Genomic DNA, 18,233 nt, shown 5'->3' with positions numbered 1-18,233 from the left:
TACACTAAAGAATACAATTGTTTTTTTCTATCATATCCTTAAATCTTAGAAAGAGCTTTCTAGAGGCCAACCTGATTGTCAGTGGCTTGCATAAAACCCTTAAATAGTGTACTCAGAATAAAGCCCAAACTCATTAGCGTGGATTATAATGCCCTCAGGGTCAGGCCCTGCAAGGCATTTGGCATTGTTCCTCCATTCATACTTTCCTCCCTCCTTCCTTTCCTCCTTCCTTCCTTCCCACTCACAACTCTGAGCCAGTCCCATCTGGTCTTTTTAAAGGATCTGGGTGCGCTGTTTATTCTGACTAGATCCTCTGCCGTCCTCCCCTCCTCTAGCACCATGTAATTGCCACGCACCCTCTTAAGGCTTTCCTCAGGGGAGTTCAGCTCATAGTGCCAAGAGCTTACCTCAACCACAGCCCCTTCCATGCTAATTATGATAATGTGTTTACTTTTCTACCTCCTCCCCTGGACTGTGAGCTTCTTCAGGGAAGACACCTTTTCTTCCTTGTGTCTGGAGACCCAAGACCTAGCAGAGGGGATATCCTATCACCGGTAGGCACTTAAATCTGTGTTGATGAACTGCAGTTCTCTTAAAGCTGGTGGTGTTTAACTGGATCAATGGCATATTTTTTTGTTCTTTAAGAGGAAACTGAATCTTGTTCCCTCTTTAAGAGGGAACTGAATCTTGTTTCAAAAGCCCATCATCCCATGGTCAAGACAGTCACACAAGGGCATGTTTCAAATAAGCAGATGCAATCCTCTTTGAAAAGTCCATACACTATTAAGTATTATTTCAATAGGTACTGCTTACATAAATTCAACTCAGAGTGGAAAATTTATTTTCTGTATTATTACAGGTTTAACTTTGCCTAAATTACTTACTCTTCCAAAGTTTTAAAGATTATGCTACTATTTCCAGGAGGCATCTCAAAAATCAAGAAAGAAAAAGAATAATGCACAACATTATTATCCTCTGCTAATTCCAAAACATAATCCAGATAGCATACCGAAAAATTTTTATGCTTGTTTTAAGGTCTCATTGTATAAAGAGGAATAGAATAATGATGATTATTTTGGAAGGTCAAGAATATTTAGGGAAAAAAATCCTGCATGTAAAGGCTATGCCACAAAAAAGCACTCCATGCTCGTTTCCTTTAAACTAACATCGAATCAAAAATCTGACTTGAGGTTCAAACTTTAATACTTGTTTATTAAAATCCAGTTATATTTACTGGTATCATTCATCCATATTCCAAACATTTATTACAGTATAAAAGTAGTTTTTGAAAAGCATATTAATTTTTAAACACATTCAAACACTTCTTTAGAAGCTCTCTTGAAAAAAATGTTTAGAGCAAATGTATCACTGTGCCAAAAAAGACCCACCTAGGGAAGCTCCTCAGAATTGGCCTTCTGGATGCTTCCCACACCAAAGTGAAGACCTGACCTGAAGATGCTTGAACCAAACAAATGTACGAAAACGTCGGAGGTAACCTTGCACTGCTTTTTCAAAATCAATACAATAACTAATGGTCAGAACTACTGCAGAAAGCCATAAATGGACAAAGCCAAACAAAACAAAATATAAAGACAGCATTGGAGGCTCCAACAGCTGCCACATCATGTTAGAAGGAGACTGGATGGGGGTGGGGGCCTAGGTAAGGGCAGTGATTAAATATGGTGGATTTATGTAATGACTTACTTTAAGAGAAGCCACAATAGATATCTCATCAAAATTTCCCATACTTTATAAGATTTCTTTTCCATTAAAATATAAAAGTTAAAATTAAAGCAATCAAAACATAATTTGTCCTGCATTTCCAATGACTCATCTGCTTTCCTAATATTTAATACAATACATGTAAATTATGTTTTTCTTCTCTATTAATATACACAAAACTTGGTTCAAAACAATACTATGGTGACGGAAATAGTATGGGTGAAAACAGAGCTACCACAAGTTGGGTGATGGGCAAAGGGCCCATGAAAATACATTAAACCTAAGTGTTTAGAACATCTATGTATTTCTGCAGCTTCAATTACTCAGAAGTATTTGAAAAACTCATCTGTACTACTAACTACAGCAGCTGACATCTATAATTGGGGGTATAAACAAGACTAGAATGTTACTCATTTATTATAGATCCTTCCAAAGACGACAACCACGGAAACCAGTTATACTGGGTGTTGAACTAGTTATACTGGGCTTTGAAACTAATCAAGTCATATTTGATAGAATTAGGTTTGCTTATTATGAGGTTTAGTTAATAAGAAATACTAGAATAATAAATGGAGTCACGTATCTGACGTCACAAAATTTGAAATTAAAATCGACTCATCTGATGCTATATACAGTAAGAAGAATTTCATGACCAAATAAGACATTTGTTTTACAGTTTAAATCTTTCTTAAACTTTGCTCCAAGATCTGAATTTGGGTTTTAAAATGTGTGTTTCTTGAATAGTTACAAGTGAGTTGGCAAAGTTTGTCCTGCAACATTAAATACTTTCTCATGCCTCCTCTCTTGTATCATACTTATTTAAAAAGCAGAATAGTACTAAAGAAAAGCAAAAATCTTTTTTTATTACCATGATTTTAGTAACCTCTTTACTGTTTTGCTAACTATTCTCCTTGATTTTGCCAAAAACTATATGGGTATTTTATTCTGGGTGCTTTCATTTTGTATTTAAGCAAAGATATCAAATAAATTATCTGGCCAATGAGCTCAGGATTGTCTCTCAACAGTTCAGTTAATTTTTAAAAGACTGAACACAATCTCCAGAAGTAACCAAGAACCTACTTTGTTCTTTCTACTGTAAAGTCACTGTAGGTTGGTTTAGGGGACTAGGACAATTAATCTGTCATGTACTAGAATATATAGTACTTTCACTATATACAGAGGGAGGGATAATTATACATACATGTAATATATAGTATATATAATATACATGCCATGTATTAGGATACAAACATAAAATAATATATAACATAATATGAGGTACATGAGCTCTGTCAGACATAGATGATAAAAGCATATCATTACGATCTTAAAACTTTTTAACATATAAATAGCGATCTTTTCTGATTCTGCATTACGCTTACCATGTAGAATCATTAACTGTGAAATATACTGGGAATTTTCAAACTGTTCTGCAGAGCCTGAGGGGAGGAAGGAGCAGGCAGGAGAACAAAGCAGGCAGGACTCAGTTTTGTACGCTTACCCAAACTACATCACCTCCACTTTTACGTGGGCCCTCAAGATATGAAACTGTTATGTATAGGGTTAAAAAGTAGAGATTTGCTGCTAACATGCACTAATTACAGGAAAATAAGGAAAGAACCAGTTTAGCATTAAAATGAATATTTCAATATTTCAAAGAGTTCATGGCACTTGTATCTCAATCCTTCAGCGATATGTGAACTCAATTATAAATCTATACATGTCCAAATGTACTTTTGCATATTGCACGCAAAGAAGAAAATGACTAATAATGGCTAAATAGATTTAAAGACAAATGAGGACAAGGAGAATCAAAAGGAAAAGTTACCAAATAAAAAGCCTGTGACACTCACACCCTTTCTAAGACAACCATCCCTGATTATGGCTCTGCTGCCTGCACTGTCTGGGTGGCCGTGGGTGTTACACATGAGGACCGTTCCAGCTGTCGGACCAAGGTGGGCACTTGAACCAACGGCAGCCAATCTATGGGCTGGCCTACAGTCTATCATGTGGCCTGGTGCGAAAAGACAAATGAGACCAATCAAATTCTCTCTGCACAACCTGAAGTGAGTAAATAATGAACAAGGAGATTAGCCGAAGATCTGGAAGCTGCAAGGGCACATAAAAAGGAGCCACAAGGCAGAATCAAGGCCACAGAGGGGCGTTGTGGGCCAAAGCTCTCAGAAAGCAGAAACCACATAAAGTAGAGGATACACAGTAGAAAAAAACAGAGAAGAAGAAAAGAACGTGAGAGAGAACCAAGCAGATGCAAAGACTTCCCTTAGGACAGAAATGCAGAGAGAGCAGGACAAAGTGACAGTCCCCACAGTGTGCCTCAGTTCCACACAACTTTCTCATTTCAGCGCGAGGGTATCATTACTTAAAAGCAAAACAAAACACAACTCATTTTCTTAAGATATTGTAAGTCTCAGTCTCTGTTCCTCCCAGCTGGAACTTAATTAGAATGAATATTAATGATCCAAGCCCAGGTTGATGAGAAATTTACATGCTCTTAAAAAGCTATATACAGCATGAGACTTTTCAAATGTGCTGAATTCCCCAGAAATTGTGCTGCCCATTGCACAGCCAATATACTAACTTATTTGGTTGTGAAGATGAAATCACACTAAGAGCAGGCTACAACACAGCTAGTTATCTGGGTTTTAACCACTCAAACCCAAATTTTAAAAACTTGGGTACATATTGCCAATTGGGCTGAAAAGTTTCTTTCACACGGAGCTCCTAACAAATCATGCTACCTTAGAATTTAATGTTACTTATGAAGGCCAGTGTGAAAGAATAGACTAGAAGCATTTATTTATACCCCAGCAAAGGCGGAAGCATCTTTAAGAAGTTGTTATATGGACAGAATGGAAAGATTACACAAGCAACCTCAATATCCTTAAAGAATTATGTCAAGTGCATTAATAATCTCAAGTCTGATTTGATATTATATACTCTGGAGAAGAGGTTACAAAATAGCTGCCAAAGACCACATCCAGCTTGTAGAAGTGTTTGGTTTGGTCTGCAATATTTTTTTTTAAATAATTAAATTATCTGACAGAACTTAAAAATCAAAAGATAATACATAAAAACCCTGAAATTTCTGGCTTCTCTCGACACAACAGAAGGTTTGCCTGTACAGGCCTATATCATTTTCACAAGTCAACAAAGGATTGTAGCCAAGAAGCAGTTAGTTACTCCATTTAGATGGGGCAAAGGCATTCCAGTTTCTTCTAATTCTCTCCGGTTGCCTGCCAATCCTTTTGAGTATTTCAGTTTGTAACCTCTGCTCTAGAGAAAGGAGACTTAAAAGTCTCACCTAGGCATCAACATATAATAAGTATTAATCTATAAATAGCAATACTGCTTTACTTAAAGAAGTTGATAACTAAGGTAATATGAAATACTTCAGAATTTCTAGTCCAATTCTGTTTTGGATTTAATGACAGTTCAATGCAGATCTAAACTGGCAACCCCTGACTCTTTTGCTATGCCAGGCCCTCCTTACCTTTTCTGTCTGGCTTGAGGTTCCTATCCACGGGGGGTGGTTCACAGTCTGCAACAGGAACTGGCCTTCTGGGAGGGGTCTTTGGGCTGGACCTGAAGCCCATGTGAGCAGGAGGAGGAACTTGCATTCCAAATGAAGAAAAATCAAACGTCCCTGGAGTCATTGGCACATAATTTGCTTCCTGAATTGGTTCCGTAAAACTGCTGGAATGTTGTCGTGGCGGAGAGTTGGGATTCATTGGGACATAATTTTCATCCAGTTCTTCACTTGATACACTTCCCACTGTCAATACATTTTTGATTTTCTAAAACACACATACATTTCTTTTAATAAACAAAACTATTGTCAAACAGGAAAACACAATTGTAAGTCACACCTATTCATATGGATCTGAAGGGACTTTTATTTCATGACCTCATTTAGTCTCAGGGCACTAAGTGGGAAGATTTTGACAATGAAATACACTCGATGATACCAAGGTCAATTATACTTACAAAGTGGTTATGGAAGCCTTCAAGTGAACTAGATCTATCACTTGGAAATGTTCGTGGAATATCATAGCAGTCTTGAGAACTAGCATCTAAAATAGAGAACAAACTATCAACATTTCTTCCCATCTTTGCCAGTTCTCAGGGTAATCAGGATTGACCTATCCTCTCTCTCTCTTTACACACATGCACGCAGGTACGCATGCACACACACAGATTTCAAAAAGGATGCTCACAGAATAATATCTTGAATTGGCACATTAAACCACTAGAAAATGCAGACACTCACTCATATGCTAACAAGTACCAGTAATTGATTATGACAATGAGTGAACGTCTAAGCCTGGGATGAGATAAATTATCTAAAGACAGAGAAAAGAAATACTTCTATTTTCTCATGTTTTGCATCACCTTGGGCCTAACTTATATCTCAGTAACTTATAACCAGATTATACAGCCACTTCAAGAAGGGAGTTAGAAATTGGTATTGAATGGCTTAATAAGTATTGATAAAGTACTATTCACGAAGCATTAACTCTTTATCTTCTCTAAGACAGATGGATAACTCTACCACAAAATACAGAAATGTTAGCACACAGTTTTTAGGGTATGTGCATTTTAAACTTTTGGCTTTCTGTTTTTTGGACTTTAAGAATCTCAAGAGTATAAACCAGATTCAATTTTTCTCTTCTCAAGGTCTGTAACTTTTGGTGGGCTCTAGTATGGGTGTATACGGGATGGTACAGGAATAAGTGAAGTGGTTAGGGATAAAGGGAGAGAAGATTCAGAGCTTTAAAAAGAAATAAAACCAAGCAAAAAAAGGCAGAATGGCTTGACTGGAACTGAATATCACCTGTTAGACACAACATAAAAATTGCTTATCTAAGAAGGAAGGAAACGGAGCCCAACAGATGGGACACAGAAGCGGCCATAATGGCACATATACAGGAAAAGGGAAGACTCGGAGAGGCTTTGTGGCTGGGTCCATTTCCTGCTCCTCTGCCCTATCAGAGGGTCTACCCGCCCAGGATATATAGAAAGTGGGAGAGAGGGGTGCACACTTCCTGAGGCAGTAAGGTATTACTAAGGCCATACTTCTTCAGGTATGAAAACTCCAACTCTTTCTCCCTTCCAGCAGAACACGCATACAGGCACACGTCGCATGCACAAACACCCAGCCAGGGATCTACTGAGACTCTGATATCTTCGCTACATGAGTAGGTAACCGCAGAGCTGAAGAAAAAAAGGACTCTCATTTAACATCATAGTATGTTTAAAAGAACAAATATGTAGAAAAACAGATTTTCTATCATTAACCTCTAACACAGTAGGAGCCAACTAGAGCTGACCTTTTCGCAATTTGTTCAGATCCACAGTGGAGATGGTATTACTACGAGACGGTGGCACCCCTGCTGTGGGGATACAGTAACTACTGTCAGTGTCTGAGGCCGTGCGTGTGACACTACACGTTTCCACAGGAGATCGGTCATGAGCCGGATGTGGTTTTGGTGGCCGAGGTGGAGGGATATCTGGAATAGTGTCTAGCTTTGACGTCTGTCCCAAGGTTCCTTCTGGAAATGTTCGTGGAATCTGATAAGTATTACCAGGTGTTGGAGGAATGTCATAACTAATAGATACATGCCTCATTTGAGTCTCTACACTCGATGTCCCAGATGGGGTATTAAAAACATACAGTTCTCCATCTGCTTCGGTACTTGATGGAGACACCTTCGGCAAAACATCGTGGGAATAACTCCTGGGCAGGTTATAGAGGCTAGAGTCTACAGAAACAGATGCAGCACGAGGCGGTGGGGAGTCATACATCATTTGCTGCTGAAAAAAGCCATTTACTCCATGTTTGCTCTGGGAGGAAGCAGGATTCTTATGAGAAGGGACGTTATCATTGCAGTCTGTTTCAGAAGAGGTGGATTTTGCAGAATCAGCGTGTGTTCTAAATAAAAATTGTTAATGACAGAAAATAAAACATGGTAAAGACATACGACTACATTTTAATAAATATACTTATAGCTTAGCAATCAAAACACATGACTTTTTTTCATTAGATTTTTTTGTGTGATCCATAAGATTTAAAGCACGAATCTTCCTTAGTCTTTATGATTATACACCAGACAACAAAACCGCCACCACAAAACCACCAAAAGTATTCTCCCTAATTCCTATCCTGTACCTGCCCACACCCCCAACTCCACCTATTAAATCCACAATCCCTGAAGCACTGGAATTAGAAGGGTACACAACTCTGAGAAAGGTAAATGATTAAGGCATAGACACAAGGAAAAGCATTTCCTCTGAAGAGCATGCAAAACCCTCGAGCCAACACAGTTTATCACATTGATCCAACGCTCTCAAGCCCACCTGTGGCAAATGGGTTGTTCCATAAAACTGAAAGTCCAATGACTACCTGGTATTGAATAAATCCAATGTGATCTATAAGGAGGTGGCAATTTGACAGGTTTTGTGTATCTTCCTTTCTACTAATTTTCTTTAACAAACATTTAGCCAATACTGTAAAGAGGATCAAAATACAAGCCACAGAGTAAGCCAACTCCAAACAATTAACCTTGAGAAATCTCATTAGAGTCTATTTTATGCTTTGGGTACATTTTCAGTCTCTGCATTTTGTGGTAACACAAAATTTGGCTATAAGCCAAAATGAAGTTAACAATACCAGCATACTTGCACTTCTTTAATGCTAAACAAGATATCTCAACTACTACGTGTGGGTTGTCCAAAGTCCTGTAGGAACTTAATATTTAAAAAAATAACTTGTGGTGTTTTTTTTTAAGGGCTTATCTTCCCTGATTTATTAGTAACATCTGGCACTGTGTATTACATTTATTCATCGAAACTTTCCCCCTCTCGTATCAGAGAACCCATACTGCCATATCCTGACTTTCCTTCTCCCTCACGGATTATTTCCTTGTTTCATTGACTGGCTCCTTCTTCCTGTCTCTCCATCTGGGAATGGCCAACAGAATTCAGTCCTCCAATTCTTTGCCACACACACCATTAAAAAATCCTCCTTTCTCATAACCTTACCTTCCACTGAACGCTGACAACTCCCATCTTCTCACCAAACTCTCAGTCCCCTATTTTCAAACGGCTGTGGGAACTACAAAAAGCCCACAAACTACTTCACTTGGCATTGAGGCTACTAATAACCTGGCCCCACCTTATAAGTCCTATGTTATGTCCTACTAGTCCCCAAAGCAAAGCCTTTACTCTGAGAAGCCTCTACTCCTCTTTTTCTTCCTCTCACCACTCTCATTCTCACCTCTCCCTTCCCTCAAGCTGTTTTTATACAAATTACTAATGATGTCTCCTTTTCTCTAACCAATCAGGTGTCTCCTCCTATGAAGCATCTCACCCTCCATCTTAAAAACACTTGCACTGTCCCTTCTCCGAATTTCTAACGCACCTACACATATTCTAAAATTTGCACTTCATGAGTCAAACAATATTAAGAGAATCTAGAAGTACGAGTAATAAGTTCCCTGCCTTTGACTATGTTATAGTTTAGTGGAGAATAAATAAAAATATCAAGCTATTTCCAATTCTGCGATAAAACAGAGACACGGAGGCACAACCAGGATGCTATGAAAACCCAGAAAGGCATTTAACCCAGGCTGGGAGTTTGGGGGGAATGTTTGCTAGAGGAGCACATGTCTGAGCTGAGTCTTGCAGGATGAACAAGAGTTTGCAAGGTAATTCTCATATCTTGCCTTCATCTATAAACACTTAGTGCTTGCATGTTGTGACTTCTTCACAAGCTTTACTTGTAAACTCTGAAGGCGACTATATCTGAGGGGGCTGGATCTTATGTAATTAGTTTGTACCTTCACAGCAACTGGCAAAATAGTGAGCACACAGTGGGTACTTCACAAATATTTACTTAACTGTCACTTTTGCAAAATATAGACACACAAAAATATCTGAGCAATGATTTTGAGCATAATTTCTACTACAACAGGAAAGCTGTGATACCACTGAGATCAATGAAAAACACTATACAAAAAGAAAATGTACTGAAAACTGTCACTTAGCTGTCGGCTTTTAAAAAGTTGATACTGAAAAATAGTTGTGAATTGTCGTAAAATAAAAAGTTAGTAGCATGGGTAACAAAGTTGCGAGTGTGTAATTTTAAATACTCACAGCAAACAAGCAAAATCAAGTTAGAATTTGATATTATAAACTAGTGTTGATTTATAAAATTTTTTTTGCTCTCACAGGTAAAATCCCACTACAACAAATATACAGAAACCCATCTTTGGAATGTTTGTGAGTTGTTTTCATCATCTCAGGGAATGGTTCACAGAAACTAATTTGTGGATCTTAACACATTCTATATAAAAATTTTTGAACAAGCGCTTTGTATGATCCTAGCCCAGTAACAGTCACTTTCTACATGAAAAAAAAAACACTTTTTTTGTTATAAAAAATGTTTAATATCTAATAACCCTGTTTAAAAAATATCTTTCACATCTACTATGCAATTCATTTCCACTTTCAAACTGCAAATTAAGACAATAAATATACCCCAAATCACTTCTTGTTATGTAGCTGTTAATGGCAGAGAGAGGCCTCCTGATCAACATTTTCTGGCTCCAACTCGCACTGTTACCTCAAGCCTTCCAACATCAAATGACAAGAATGATCAAATTAAAATATCCTATAGCTTAGAAGAGAGGGGTGTGAGAGCAGAGATGGAGACGACAGGAAAACTGAGGACTTGGGAAAGGCTTTTATGACACTTCAGGTCAAGCACTGACATCCATATACTTCCTTCTACTTAAAAATTTGTCAAGTCAGGCCTTGGGGTGAGCTCTACTTCACAGCTAGGTATGAAGATTCGAAAGTTTCATGGTTTTTAGCAATATATCTAATTTCATCAAATTTCACTAAAACCCAATTTGTATGTTCCATAGAATTTGCTATACTGGGATTTTACCTGTATGATTAATTTATCACACAGATCCAAAGCAACCACAACACACTCACTGCAATGGAATCGTTTTGCTTTCAAAATCTTCTAGGAGTAGATATTCCTCTCCTTCTTCAGAAACAAAAGATGACCCTTGGCTGGTTTACAATCACATAAGAAATGGAGCAAGATCACCATTTATAAATCAGTGAAATCTGTTAAGCAAGTAACACTGTGAGTCTGTAACAAAGACTACGCAACAGGAGACAGATTCCAAAAGAGCCTTGTAGGTACAAGTGTTCTTTGCCAAAGACGGTAGACAATGTTTTTCTTCAATAAAATCTCCTGAATATCAGAAATCATTAGTGGAGGAATATAAACCTGAAATATAAGCCTACATAGATGGTTTCTTTTAAGCCTCCAAATTTGGGTTAAAAAAGTTTAAAGGTAAAATTCCTAAATGTACATATATACACACACACGCACACAGATACACACACACGCAAGCATATTCGATTTACCTGGTGGGTTCAGGCTTCTTGCTTTGACAGTTGATTAGCAAGAGGTAGTCTTGAGGATCCTCCTGGATGCCAAGAGTTTCCAGGTGTGGCGGAAGGTTAATGAGCTGATATGGAGGAGGTGGCACAGCCGAGGATGAATCCACCTGGGTGGATGGTGGTGCTGTATTTATAGCTAAAGGTAAATCAGCTGGTGCTTGTAAGGAGCTGCCAGATGGCTTCACAGGATCTGCAACACCAAAGTATAATTATCATGGTCTATCCCATTTTAAGAATTTTGTTCTTAAACAAAGCTACTTGAAAGTTTGGAGATAAATTGTTTAAATACACAAAAACAGGATAAACCATGACTGTGTCACTTAAAACAAATAGTACCTAAATGGCAACATTTATACAGGAAACAATTGGTTCTTGAGATGTGAAGAGTAGGACTCTTTCTTCCAGAGGCTCTGAATAAGTCATGCTTAACCTTGCCTTGAACAGTCTTTAGTTTTGAGGCTAATGGGAATGAAGATGTTCTAGAATCTTGGCGTAAGGGGCAGATTTTTTTCCATGACAATAAACAAGTGCTTCATAAGCCAAGCCAAGCTTCCCAGGAGACCCATTTTATTACATGTCATCTGTAGGCCCATGGTGCTGGGAACACCAAAGTCAGCTCTTTATCCCATGTTTATTTCACTGTTGATTCTTTTCTTTCCATGTCTCAGTAGACTAGGGAGAAATATTTCTAATTCTGTGATTTATGTCCACAGAAAGAGCTTTTCTTTAAGGCATCACCTCTCCCCTTAGCTCATAGCCTCATTTGTCATTTACTGGATTTCTGTACTATTTTCAAGCAAAAGCGGTCAGCAAGTAAAGAAGTAATTTATTAAGCACATAACTATGCTCTGAGAAGACATACCAAAATAGCTAAATTGTGTAGAATGAAGTAATTTGAAAACAAGTTGAAAACCTAGAAATAAAATCCCACTATAATCATTGACACAACCAAGTAAATTTTTAAGGGCCCAGAAGAAAAATTCTCTGTGAGTTTGGTTAGGAATACAAGGCTATAAATCCAGGAAAAGGTAAATGCTCGTATATGAATAAACAAATTGGAACAGAAAAGGCTGGGTTGAAACTGGGGTTTTGACAACAAAACATTACCTAAAAGATGCTAAAAAATGGTAAGGGAGTTAGTATGTTCTACCAAGTGGAATCAAACACAGGACATGTGGCCTGTTAATTCACCAGGGAGGAGCTACATGTCAGCTCTGTCTTCTCTAGATACTACGGAAGAAGTTTACGAGCTTTATTTAACATTCATACATGCACCACAGCGAATGTTACGTAGTTCATTTTACAACTCTTTTTTCTAGGCATAGAAGTTCATATCCTAACTGTAAAACCTGAATAGTAACACACTAATATGGCTAAATATAACAGTTTATCTTTAATTGTGGGTCCCCAAAACAAACAAAAAGGATCAGAACTCCTATGCTTCACTGAGCCTTACATGTGGGAGACGCTCAAAAATGTTTCATGCATCCAGCAGAAACTCACTTAGCACTTTATGTCAGATTGGAAGAAATTAAAGCAAGAGGCACTCTCACATCTGCAAGACCCATTCACCCTCATGTGTGGCTTGGAATTTGCTCTTCAAGAAATTTGTGAGCCCTACTAGACGTTAATTAAATTTGAAAACTTCTTTCACCTGGAAAATCTGGCTTGAGTAAACAGAAGTTGAGCTCATTGCTAACGTTTTATTTTTGTCATGCAATGTAGAGTCTTCACACAAGCTCATCTAACAAAATCTAACACTTTATGCCAGGAGTTAATTAATTAACTCTTTCTCATTTATTGAAAGACGAGAACAGAAAATAGTGAGAATAAAAAAATGAATTTTTGGACATTTATACAACATAAATCCATAATTTCAGTGGAAACTCCAACACCTCATGTCTAATAGATGTTGATTATAAAGTGTATATAAGGTACCCTATGAAATGTTTTACTGTTTTGATTCAGTTGCAAATATACAGAGATTTATTTAAGGGGATTTAAAATGCCATAGATCAACCAGTGACTCAGAGTAAATCCTGGTAGATTGTTAAACTTTAGAAAACTATGAAAAATATTTATCTTTTAAAGAAGAGCTCAAAAACAATATATACAACATTGAGGAAAAAAAATCAGAGGGATCAGAAAGCAGTTAATGTATCCGACAGGTTGTACTTACAAGCATACTGCATATTTTATAGACTTCTCATTTCCTCTACCATAGAGGCACTGTAAAATTGTTTAATCTAGTTCAGTTTTTAGTTCTGACCAAAACAAAATGAAACTAAACAGTGGAAATATATCACTATGTAAAATAGTATAAATTCTAGTTTTCTACTCTAACTCCTAATAACTTCTCCAGGTGGTTGTTTTTAGAGATACACTTTTCCTTTAATATTTTTTCTAAACTTGATGGCAAGAACTAAATGAACTGAGCGATCCATCTTAAGTGGGAAAAAAAATCACCCAGCCAGGCAATCATGTCTGTCTGATCTTGTTTTAACACAATGGGACCATCTCATTTTAACCTTCCATTTCTCCCACCTGTGAATGGTGAAACTGTTTTACCCTCTTTATAGCTGCAAGATCCTCTCAATTTTCTCAAGAGGCCTGGGATTCAAAGCTTCTTTAAAAAAATAAAATAAAAACATCTCGTTCACAATATGGGAAGACATATGCACTTCTAAGAGGTAAGAACTAGAGAAAAATTTCCGTTATGTTCACTAGCAACCTCACGAAAGAAAAGTTCTTCGAACAGCCGTGAAAAGCAAACCCAACCATTCCAAACAACACAGCACACAGAGGACTTTAAAGGGAAACGGACACTGCTTTTCCACTTTGGCTCAGGTAATGCACTTCTTCAAAGCCGCAGTCTTTGGGATTATTCTACTCATGTTAATTTGACTATATACTCAGCTCTGCATATTTTAATGCAAGTATTTGCACTGGGTCTAAATACTCTCTAACATAAAATTTTCGGCCAAAAGTTAACCAACTGTTCCACCTTATAAAGACGTGATTTGCCCCTATTCTACCCTACAAGTAGTTGAGCAGACCATGGTGGCTGCTCTGCCTCACTTGGGTTTCTAACTTACTGCTCTTTCTAAGTAACGCTGGTATCAAGTTTCTGAGAACTCAACATCAGTTTAGGGTTTTCTTCTGTGTATAAAATGATTTCCTGTCTCTTAATTCAGAAGGCATGAGGAGGATAATTAGCATCTATTAAAGGTCTAATGAGCTGCTGGAGCAAACTCTGAACTGAATTTTACTTAGAAAGCCAGTAAGTCCTGCTAAGGAAAGCCTTCATGAGCTTTCAGTGAAGAGAAGTAGTTTATTACGAGGAGAACCACAAATAAGAAACTGGTCCACACGATCCGTAGCATAATGCCCAGTTTTATCCTATTTGGAACCATAATGCCCTGGTGGTAGTGTCCCTCACAGAAGGTGAAGTGCCCAGATGATGTCTCTAAACATTCGGAATAATATTTTTTTTAACCAAATGGCACAAGAGCTTAAGCGCAGGGAAGCAATTCTACTCTTTCTTATTGGTAAGGCAGAATATTTCAAAGTTGATGGGATAAGTCCTCTGATTTTGTGACTAACAACATACTGCCATCTGAGCATGTGGTAATAAAACTGTCTTATTGCTCACGTCCTTGTCAGGGGACCAGATGAGAGCCTCTTTTCTGAGGATGGGCTACATTTGCTGATAGAATATTTGTTGGTTTCTATTGCAAAAGTTTTACCTTTATGTTCACAATGAAAGGTAAATTGGTCAAGTTTATTCTGTTTCCACTGGTTACTGATTTAGCTAGTCTGTTGTAGAATTTTTTTTCTGTAATGAGAAGCATTTCAAATAGATCTATATCTAATTAATTTACCAAATAAGAGTCCACAAAGAGTATGCGTTATCATTAATGCTAAAATAACCATCTTCTCACTTCTGAACACATCATTTTTTTATGGAAGAACATTTTATAAAGGTAAGTCTACCAAGTGGATACAAACAAGAAACAGCAGTAGCTGCAATTTTCAGTGAAGCAACCTGCACAGTTTCTTCAATTTATTTAATCAAATATCGAAGTCCTTTAATCATAGACCAATCTACTTAATGTGTTTCAAGTAGAAAATTTATCTTCTTATTTGTCATGACTATCTCCTTAACAGGATGTGAAAATATTCTTGGAGACTTTTAAAATAAACCCTTAGGAAGTGCTAACTAACGCCTTAATTCTTATCCAGAGATGTCATAGCATCAGAATCACACCTAGAAATCTAGGTGCCTGGGCCCCACTTCAGGAGACTCAGTGAATCAAGATCTCAGGGGTAATTGCTTGAAAATGTGTAATAAAACAAAACAAAACAAAATAGAACAAATTCTCTGGTTGAACTGGTCCTCAGGAAAATGCAAATTAAAACCACAATGGGGGCCGGCTCGGTGGCTTAGTGGTTAAGTGCGCGCGCTGTGCTGCTGGCGGCCCGGGTTCGGATCCCGGCGTGCACAGACGCACCGCTTCTCCAGCCATGCTGAGGCCGCGTCCCACATCCAGCAACTAGAAGGATGTGCAACTATGACACACAACTATCTACTGGGGCTTTGGGGGAAAAATAAAAAAAGGAGGAGGATTGGCAATAGATGTTAGCTCAGAGCCGGTCTTCCACAGCAAAAAAAGAGGAGGATTGGCACGGATGTTAGCTCAGGGCTGATCTTCCTCACAAAAAAAAAAAAAAAAAAAAAAGCCCACAATGGGATACCACTACACACTTACTAGAATGGCTAAAATTAATGACCAACCATATCAAATGTTGATGAGAATGTAGAGTAACTGGAAGTCTCATACATTGCTGGTAGGAAAGCAACTGGTACAATAACTTTGGAAAACTAAAGAGACTAAATCTACTAAAGCTAAATATATACATATATATCCTATGATGTAGCAATTCCACTCATGGGTATATACCCGAAAGAACTAACTGTTCATGTCCATCAAAAGACATATAATAATGTTCACAGCAGCTTTACTTGCATTAACTAAAAACTGGAAACAACACAATTGTCCACCAGTATTCAAACAGATCAATAATTTGTGATACAGTCACACAATGGAATGCTACATAGGATGAGGAAGAACTCTCGCTACATGCTACGTGCATGAATCTCACAGACTTAATACCGAAAAAAGAAGCCAAACTCAATAGTTTTACTTATATGAAGTTCAAGTATAGGTGAAACTAATCTATGGTGACAGAAGCAAAATAATGGTTACATTTGGGCTTTTTTCTGGTTTTTTTACTAGGGAGAAGCATGAGAAAACCTTCTGGGGGACTGGAAATGTTCCATTTCTTGATTTGAGTGGCAGTTACACAGATTTCTATTTCTATGTATAGATATAGATAGATATATAAAACTATATTGAACTGTACGCTTAAGATCTGTGCTTTTCAAAATAGTAAGTTATACCTGAATTAAAAAGTAAATAAGAGAAATTTAAAAGTTCCCTAATTAAGAAGCATTTCTTTACAGGAAAGGGAGCATATGTATATTCTTACATGTTAGTTTATCTACTTTTCTAAAGGGAAGAATATCAAACACAGAATCATGATGTTTTTTTAAAGGCACTATTATCTGGGATTTTGAGAAAAGTAACTCCTCTGATGATAAGAGGCAACTTGCTAATCTTGCCTCCTGAAATTAGACCAGAAGCCTTTGCGCGAAGTCAGTCAGCTGCTACGGCCCTTAGACTGTGCTTCCCGGCGCTTATTTAGCAGATTTAACAGCTTCCACCTCAGTGTAGAAACAAAAATAAATCTGCACATTTCCAAGAAAAACAAAAGAAATTAGTTTCTACCTTCAAATCTACTAAATAAAAGCATTCATAGGAACGGCACACAGTTCAATGAGCTAGAATTTAAAAACAGATTCCGCCTGCCAGCATTCTGAGTATTCAATAATAGCAGTGGTCACCTGGGGCAGCGGAAATAACATGGTAACGATATTTTGAGAGGTTCCTGGAATCAAAACACAGGTCAGATTTTTCCCCTTTCTTTTGTTTTCAGGAGAAAATTAGTTATTCTCATAGGGATTGGGATAGTTATTTTCTCAGACTGCAGTATCCGATCATAGCCTATTTCTTCCTACGTCTAGCCTGACACTAGTGTAGTGAAAAATCATTTCGTGTTATTAGTTTTAAGCCAAGAGTGGGAGCACATTCAGCTCTCTGAAATGGGAAGGGCACAGGGCTCAGGGGACAGATCTAGGTAAAAACAAAAACACCTATTATTTAGTGATTGACGTGAGATCTATTTGGAAGCAAGAGAATATAAAGCAGGTAGTAAAGTTAATGGAAGAGCAAAGACTTTTTGGTATCTACCTTGTCTTATTAAACTGTATGAATGTGATCACAAAGGATAATAGCAGTTCTCTGCAGTTTAGAATTTGACGCAAATCTTTAAATGTGCAGATTTAAAAAAAGGGCATCTAACAAAGTCAGCTACTATAAGTGAATAAGCAAATACAGAGGTAGACTTCAAAGCCTTTTTGCAGGTTTGTTACTATGCATCAAAAACCTAAATTATAGAGTAAAATAAAATATTTTTGTGGCTCCCTGATACTACACAATGAAGGACTGCTTATCTTTAACTGATTTATTCCAAGAAACTCAAGTCTTCGACATAGCATAGTAAGACATTTCTAACTGTGGCTATTTGGGAGATGGCCAGGATGAACTTGTGAAAAATCTAAATTGTAGAATTTAAAAAATAAACGCAGTTGCATTTAGATATAGCTCATGAACTAAATTTAGAAAGCACTGGCAAATTGAGGTCCATAGGGGCTTGCTGTAATGAACACATAAAAATGATTTGTGATTAGCATAGCTGTTCTTGGTAGCTAACTCAGATTATATATATCAAATTTGATTAACCATTCTATTAATTTTCTTACAGTCACTCATTTTATGGATATTGTGAAGATAAAAAGTTCACAAATTGAGAGTTTCACTCAAGGCAAAAAC

General features: G+C 37.4%; 1 protein-coding gene across 4 annotated transcripts in view; it reads right to left on the bottom strand.

Moving 5' to 3' along the window:
* The window catches only part of GAB1 (GRB2 associated binding protein 1), a 114,155-nt gene that overhangs the window by 16,290 nt on the left and 79,632 nt on the right, over positions 1-18,233 (bottom strand). For 2 of the 4 annotated variants that reach the window (XM_058550127.1, XM_058550129.1), the window contains exons 3-7: positions 11,185-11,410; positions 10,741-10,821; positions 7,071-7,672; positions 5,728-5,813; positions 5,234-5,537 (exon numbers count right to left, since the gene is read on the bottom strand). In XM_058550127.1, the coding sequence (XP_058406110.1) occupies positions 5,234-5,537; positions 5,728-5,813; positions 7,071-7,672; positions 10,741-10,821; positions 11,185-11,410 (1,299 nt within the window). The remainder of the gene's footprint in view (positions 1-5,233; positions 5,538-5,727; positions 5,814-7,070; positions 7,673-10,740; positions 10,822-11,184; positions 11,411-18,233) is intronic. The other 2 variants (XM_058550128.1, XM_058550130.1) reach the window with 1 other exon arrangement.

The sequence above is a fragment of the Diceros bicornis genome, chromosome 11 (genome assembly GCF_020826845.1).
Source record: "Diceros bicornis minor isolate mBicDic1 chromosome 11, mDicBic1.mat.cur, whole genome shotgun sequence".
Lineage (NCBI taxonomy): Eukaryota > Metazoa > Chordata > Mammalia > Perissodactyla > Rhinocerotidae > Diceros > Diceros bicornis.
This window is presented reverse-complemented; position numbering and strand designations above follow the sequence as displayed.